At 42.5% G+C, this 7,505-nt stretch overlaps 1 protein-coding gene across 1 annotated transcript in view; it reads right to left on the minus strand.

Annotated features, from left to right (window-relative positions):
• Positions 1-414: 414 nt before the first annotated feature.
• FBXO22 (F-box protein 22) overlaps positions 415-7,505 on the minus strand; it is an 8,018-nt gene continuing 927 nt past the window's right edge. Inside the window, exons 2-7 of the mRNA XM_026068378.1 lie at positions 7,390-7,500; positions 6,723-6,810; positions 6,177-6,272; positions 3,896-4,060; positions 2,722-2,887; positions 415-1,400 (exon numbers count right to left, since the gene is read on the minus strand). Of these exons, the coding sequence (XP_025924163.1) occupies positions 971-1,400; positions 2,722-2,887; positions 3,896-4,060; positions 6,177-6,272; positions 6,723-6,810; positions 7,390-7,500 (1,056 nt within the window). The 3' untranslated portion in view covers positions 415-970. The remainder of the gene's footprint in view (positions 1,401-2,721; positions 2,888-3,895; positions 4,061-6,176; positions 6,273-6,722; positions 6,811-7,389; positions 7,501-7,505) is intronic.

A 7,505-nucleotide genomic window follows, 5' to 3' on the forward strand; every position in this document is an offset into this window, starting at 1 on the left:
TAAATAAAACACACAAAAGCACATCTTTGCTAAAGAATTGGCATATATATGGAACAAAGCCAGATGTTGCATAGCCCACGATTTCAAATCAAAAAGCAAAACACTTCTGAAAGGAATTTAAAGACACTAAGTAGAGTCTTCATTTTTAGCACCCTGGATTTAAAAATGAATAGAGAGCATGATGCTGCAACTGAACTGAAGAGAAAAGGTGACTAGTCCATTTTCACTGCATAAGCTGAATATTCCAAGACCAAGACTGGAATTGCTACTACATAAACAGTATCAGATAACTTTTCTACATCAGATAGTTAAGACAATTAAAAATCAATTCAAGATGGTGAGACAAGGTGAGTTAAAACTGGACAAAATCTCTTTAAAGCAGAGGTTTTTCTTCTCTAAAAACAGAAGACAAGGTACTTCTACGTATTTTAATTTTTTATTTAGTGAGCACTTTGTGACTGTTATCTAAAGATTTTCATTCATTTTATCTAGTAAAACAGTTTAGCTTCGTAAATAGGACTCAAGTCTAGGCAAGTTGCGCATCTCTTGAAATAAAATCCAGGAAATGGTGGATTTCATGCATCAGTATTTCAGTATGCATCAGCAGTTTTTCTAGACTGTTTTACATACATAAATAGAGAACATCAAAATAGTTTATTTCTACGTGTTGATATTTGGATTCCAACTACCATTTGTGCAAACCTTTCTCACCTTATAAGAAAGTGGCTTTCTTCAGTTGCAAAATAACATCAATTATAGTTCACCTGCCATTCTGATGTGCATACAGGATTACGCAAAATGCAAAGCTTTCTCACAGCTATTATATTAAACTCTATTCAGACTACAAGATTTGATAATGTTACGAAAATGATGTTTTGGAAGGTGCTTTCACTGCAAGATGGCCACTCTTCCAGACTTCTCAGTTTTCTGGAATGAAAACAAACAGCTCACTGATGCATTAAAAACATATTTACACTTGGTTTGCCTTAGTTGAACCAAGATGAATAAGAGTCATAACTGTAGTATAACCATGAAGCAGGTCCTCCTTTATGTCATTACATTCTCTCAGTACGAAATTCCCAGTAACTATTCGATCACATCCTATTTCCCCATGTCCAAAAAAGCCAAAAAGCGGAACATTTGGAAAAAACTTCCTAAATGCATCTGCTTCCATATTCCTTTTGGTTTTATAATGCCGATATCCTCTGCCAACACATGCAAACATGAAGCCAATGGTGTTAYGCTCAGGGATGTTTGCTGCTTTGAGACGCTGCATGGCGGCTTCTGCTGTCCTCTCATCAGCTACATCCTGGTCTAACAAAACCGTGGCACTCTGGATCTGGGGCCCGCTGAAAGCCAGTCCGACCACGCCGCAGGCATCGCCGGGCTGGGCGTTATTACTGAAAGGCAACGCACACCACATTACAAAGCCTTCTGGGCACCACGTCAGACTTGACTAACTGCTGCTGCAGCAGGGGTCCACACAGAAAACCTCCTGAAGGGATTCTGAAAGCCCCTCTCAGTTCAAAATGAAACAGAACTTCTCCAACTTTTTTTTTTAATATATAGCAAACAGTGGCAAAACTTTCCTATCCATTAGCTATTTGCCAATTCAGCAGTTCATTTAAGTCACAGCTCTGTAATTCCAACTGAACTATGGACAAGCAAAGATGCTCAGAATTTAAATATCAAACCAGGGCAGCAATGAGTAATGGCTTCAGAACCGTGTTGCCTCAGTCTCCTCGGTTAGCCAGGACACACTGGTTTTGGTAGTTACCTATTTATGCTTTATTAAGCTCAAATTAATATACGGTCAGCTCTCTGCTTTGGAGAAATGGCACAGCTGGTAGACACCAGATGCATGAAAAACGTTGGTGTTACTGTGGAGTCCCGACCTAAGCTGGCATGAGCTGGCCCGYGTGGGTACCCCTGCACCGCACTCCCAGCACAGGACACCCCAGGCGGGGTGCGCCGGCAGCAGCACGTCAGATGGCACAAGGGGCTCCACCCGCACCGCAAAGCGGCGGTGCCTGGAGTCCGCGTCAGCCTGCCAAGATCCTGGCGGGAGCGAGGGGTTTAGCTGGGACTATGGCTACTCTGCTCCCCTGCGCTGGGCGCCCTGCAGCAGCTGGAGCACGCTGGCATGTGTGATGCTCCTGGGGCACCTCCCTGTTCAGCTGCATCCAGGAGGAATCCCGCCTGCATGCTCAGCTGCTGCTCCGCAACGCAAACTAAAATGAAGCAAATGTGGAACCAAAATGTTCACAGAAACAGTCTCCGTCTAAAAGAGTGATAATTTATTTGCAAGCCAGAGAGTAACCACAAACGGCAATAAACGCACAGGGGGGTATTCATAGCTGGAGATCTCCTCCACAATTCTAGCCAGGTTTGCAGAATCTGGTCTGTAACATGATCATACAAAGCTTCCAGCTTTTCTTGCTAGATCCCAGTGCAACAGTTGGTCTTTATTCTCTTAAAAAAGTACCATTTTACTCCTGTTAACAGGCATTTCCAATATGAAATAACTAAAAGGCTATTGCATCTGCAGTGGTTTTGTGCACTTTCTTTTTTTTTTTTTTGTAAGGCATCAGCTCAGTAACAGCACTCTGACTTTCAGTGATGTTTGACTCCTCACTAGTCACAGTGGTTTTGTATCCAGTACTGTACCTGTTTTTCCTGTTTTAAATCCCCTTCACAATTTAGCTTGAAAAAGATACCTACTTCTCAGAGGTCAGTGATGTAAAGCTCTCCACTTGTCCCCCAGCCAGGATGATACTTTTTTCATTCAAAGGGTTGACTATTTGATGAAGAAATCGAGTAGCTCCAGACTTCCAGGAATTATAGCCAAACAGAAGAACCACACGGAGATCTGGATTATTTTTCAGACCTAGTAATAAAAACAAAAACATCAATCCTTTTATTTTTAGATTCTGATCTCTAAAGTCCAGGCATCCTGTTTAAACTCTTCCACTCTCTCCTTAAGTAATACATCAMGCCTTTAGCAATGGCTTTCCATTGCCATGATAGTGAAAACAGTTGGCCAGGCATCCAGGTCAGCTGGGCCCAATTCTGCACATACAGGACAATTGCTGCAAAGAATCTAGCAAAGAGAAGATTACAGTAGCTTCCTCCACCTTTCAACTTCTTTAGCAGAACATTTGAGTTTTAGCAAGGTCTCTAAAAGCACAGCTTTTTGTTTTTTATTTGGCAGCCTTAATTGACCTTTTTACATGTAAAGACAAAGCACACGTGTCATTCAACAAGATACATAATGCAGTAAATAGTTTTACTCGACAACTAAACAAGTTGTATACATCAGTCAGCTGTGTATCCCAAGGCAGAAACCCTCAGGTTCCTAGAAGAAAAAGTCTCAAAACCCCTCATCAAATTACTCTTCACAAATGAGCTACCCTACTAAGGACGCGACGTGAGGCGACTCTTTCCCTCTACCCCTCCTTGCCACAACACAACTTAGAATCTAAATGCAAATTTGTTTTAAACAACAAAACAAGCAGTTCCTCTGCACTCCAGTTTTTAAACTGCCTCGATGGGAACCATTCACAATGGCACAAGAGTAATCTATGATTATTTTTAACAAGGTAGGGAGATGCTCAAAATGCCCCATGTATTGACAAGCATAACAGCTTCCTCTGAGCAGGATTGCTTGGAACCTAGCTGAAGAAATCTGAGATCAATATTCAGGAAAACTTAATACTCCAGAATAAGGGAAGAACAGAGGTGCATAATTATCAACAGTAGCCCTATGGAGCCACCAAGTGCTCTGTGCATGGGGATAGCACACAAGCTGGTAATTCCACACAGTTCCAAACTGGAGCCTAAAAAAGCCATGTAGCAGTTCACAAAACCCCAGGTGAAAGGGAGAAAAAGGACACACCTGCTTCAGCAAATTTACTTTCATCGAAGACCCTGTTCTTCAAGTCTTTAAAAAAATGGAAGGTATGGATTTTCACTCCATCAATTTTGGGAAACAAAAGAGCAAAGCCAGCTTCACCTTCTTCAATTTCTTGAGGTTGATTGCTGCTTGAACCCATAGGGGTAACTACAAAGATACAAAAAAAGACATCTTGTGTATTGTGATTCCAACACTTTTGTCTGCACTGTGACACAGATTAAAAAAAAGCAGAACAGCACAGATGATGTACAACACAACAGCTCATTTCCACAACAACATATCCAGCTGACCGTCAGTGGGAATTTTTTGTTGCTGCTCTGGAAAGATAAAACCATGTAAGAGTCCCACTGACTACAGATTATAGTCCTTTTGGACAAGTCCTTCTGGACAATGAGAAACAGATACATTTGGAAAATTTCCCCATGGCCACACCAAACACAAATCAATTAGATAAACAGGCACTGTGCAATACAGCTGCTTCAGGCGTTCCTGCCAACTTCTGTGAATATACAAACACAGTAATATTTTTAAGTATTGCAAGTGAAACATGCAAAGTGTGATTACAGTAGAAAGCAAGCTGACAAAAATATTGGGAGAGTATTATTGAATTATGCTGGTATCAATCAAATACCACCAAGACAAAGAAGTATTAGGACACTGCATGGGCAATCCTGGGGACTGGAGGAGCATAAATGGGACAGAGAGTACTGCTTCAAAGCACTGGTTCAAGCGACTGGGGACTTGTATTTGAGCTATATGACGGGTCCCCTCCCTTGCAAATACTGTCTTCCAGTGCCATTTCATCTTAGGAGAACCAAGCCACCAACATGAGGAAAAGAAGTGCATTGGGGAAGTAATTCCACAGAGACAAGGAAGAGCTGATGCAGCTGTAGAAAACACTGGTGAGCCCTAATGCAAACTACAGCGTGTACCAGGTATATTCTTCATGGTGCAAAGACAAGCCACTAGGACTAAAAGAATGGAAAACCTTTCTTTTGAAGAATCTAGAAGCAGGTGGTTTGTCTCAGCAAACTAGAGGCTGTGATGGTTACACTTTGTAAGTACATCAGAAGGAAAAACAAGGGAGAAAAGAACTAAGAAAGCTAAAGGATAGCGCTGGTAGAAGAACACAGAGATAATCTACTTGCAAATAAACTAACTCTAAAACCCAGAAATCTCTAACCATTTGGAGACTGAAGTACATGAACAGCCTCTAGTGGGAGTAGAATCACTGGCAGCTACAGCTGGAAGTGCCCTCAAGAAATCGTCTACACAGTCCCATGCTCCTTCACATCGGAGGCCCGAGCTACTCATATTTCATCCTGACACAAGCTTGTCAAGACTCTTAAAGATTCCAGTGATAGAGACAGATAGCCTAAAAGCAAATATACTAAGCAGAAAACTACAAAATTTTTTGGTATATAAAGGGTTGCTGCCCAGATGCAGGGTGTAATCTGTCCCTCATGATCACAGTGAACAGAAAAACTTCTTATATTGTAGGGAGAGAAATTAAGGTAAGAAGTTAGGAAAAAAGTTTCTAGTGATAAAAAAGTGAAATACTAGAAAAAGACCGCCAAGGGAAGCTGTGAATTTTCCATCGTTACCTAGACCAAAACAAATGGATACACGCTGAGAATGTCACAGGCCTGGTACCTCCCTGTACAGCTCCTCACAGTGTAACTTTTTAAAACATATACATATCCAAGAAATATAAAGTCATTACATTAAGGTACCGACTAATACAAATTTAGAAACAGCCATAATAACCGTGTCTCAGACCAGCACAATCACAACACAAACACAAATGCCATCATTTTGTTTGCCTGAAAATGCTGAAGTTGCATTTGACTTTGGCAAAGTCTGCTATAACTATCAGGCTCACTTAGTGTCTTCTGAATAAACCTGTTCATTGGCTTTCACATTCAATTCCCGATGGCTTCACAGTCTCTTTGAAATCCCTGCTTTACCTATTCCCCCTGCAAAACTAAATCAACTTTTTCAACGACAACTGTACCGTACGAAGTAAGAATTTAAGGCACCCACATGCTTTAGCAGCAACAGTGTGAACTCCTTAAAACTGAAGGTAGGACTGAACAAGGCGGGAGCAGTACATGGTAATAATCTGTGAGAATGCTCTATTCAGTCTGCAGGACAATGCTTTCAAAAACACACAGAGCTGTGATAAAGAGGAGTCTGAAAGGATCTGTGATACACTATACATCTTCAACCTGATCTCTCATCAGATCACCCATTTTTGTCCTACCTACAATCCCTGGGGTGACGAGTCCAAGAACTTGGCATCGCTTTGGCAACAATTTTTCTAGCGCAATTGCTGTTTCTTTACTGTTTCTTTTTCTTGCTGTTAAAAAAGAAAAAAAAAAGAAGGCACAGAGAAGTAAAAGTGAGCTCTTCTGAGCACTAATGGCCAAGCCTTGCAGTTAATCCCATCCTATTTCAATAATGCTGCCAGTCAATAGCTGCCCAGTCAACAACATGGCAAACCTGTACTATCTGTAGGAGTACATCGCTATGGGTATACAGAGCAGAATCAACATCCTCAACAGGATGAGAAAGTAAATCACTCTACATTCTTCTGTGTAATGCAAACCCACGTAAAACAACATACGTTTGCGTGGATTGCACTTCATAACACAAATGCTGATCTATGTGATTGCAATTTTTGGCAAAAGATTTACTTCCCTCTGAAATTCAAATGCAGAGAATTCTGTTTCAGCTGACTTTTCCTTCACACATTGTATTTACATTACAAGTACTTCCTGAAGCAGGAATAAGTCAGTTTAACAGTTACCTTTCTTTTGTTCATGACACTCCTCATGTCCACTGAATGTTTCTGCATCTGCTATATAGAGCACAGTTTGTGGCAGCACATGCACTTTCTGTAAAAAGATGCAAGGGGCAAGATTATGCTATTTAGCTGCTTCTCAGAACATCCCCTTCCCCAAAGGCATAAGCTAAATTGAAAAAAAAAAAAGGAAAGGGAGATTTCTGAAAGACAGAAAAAACAGGAGAGAAAAAGCTGGCTATATTCTTTTTGCTATTTCTCCAGTTTTGTTTACATGACCCCTCTATGCAATTGTTAGGTACTAAGCCTCTGGAAATCCCTTGTTAAACGAGCTGCCAGCTGATGACATCTTCGTCAGCGGTGAACTAGCACAGGAGAAAGGGGTCAACATCCCAATTATAGATACCCAGTGAAGGCATCAGGAATGACGGGTCAGGTACTGACATACCCCCAGGGGCTTTTATGGCGACTGCTTTTAGCCTGCGCGCTGCTTTGTGCTTCTCAATAACGGGAGAACGGCAAGTCAAACTCCAAAGCGCGATGCCTCAAGCGAGGCGGTTTTGTGCGTGACGCGTAATGAGCCCGTGTGCCTCCCCGCTGCGGGAAGCTCCCACCGCGGCAAAAGCCGGAGGGCGGTGGGGGGTCCGGGGAGCCGCCGCGGCCGCGCACCCACCTCCAGCTCGCGGGCCAGGGCGCGCACCAGCGCGTGGCTCTCGGCGGGGCCCGGCTCCAGCGCCGACACCCAGGCGACGCGCTGCCGCGCCCGTAGCGTCCGCCGGGCGCACTCCC

Source organism: Apteryx rowi, unplaced genomic scaffold (genome assembly GCF_003343035.1).
Source record: "Apteryx rowi isolate R43461 unplaced genomic scaffold, aptRow1 scaffold_27, whole genome shotgun sequence".
Classification (NCBI taxonomy): domain Eukaryota; kingdom Metazoa; phylum Chordata; class Aves; order Apterygiformes; family Apterygidae; genus Apteryx; species Apteryx rowi.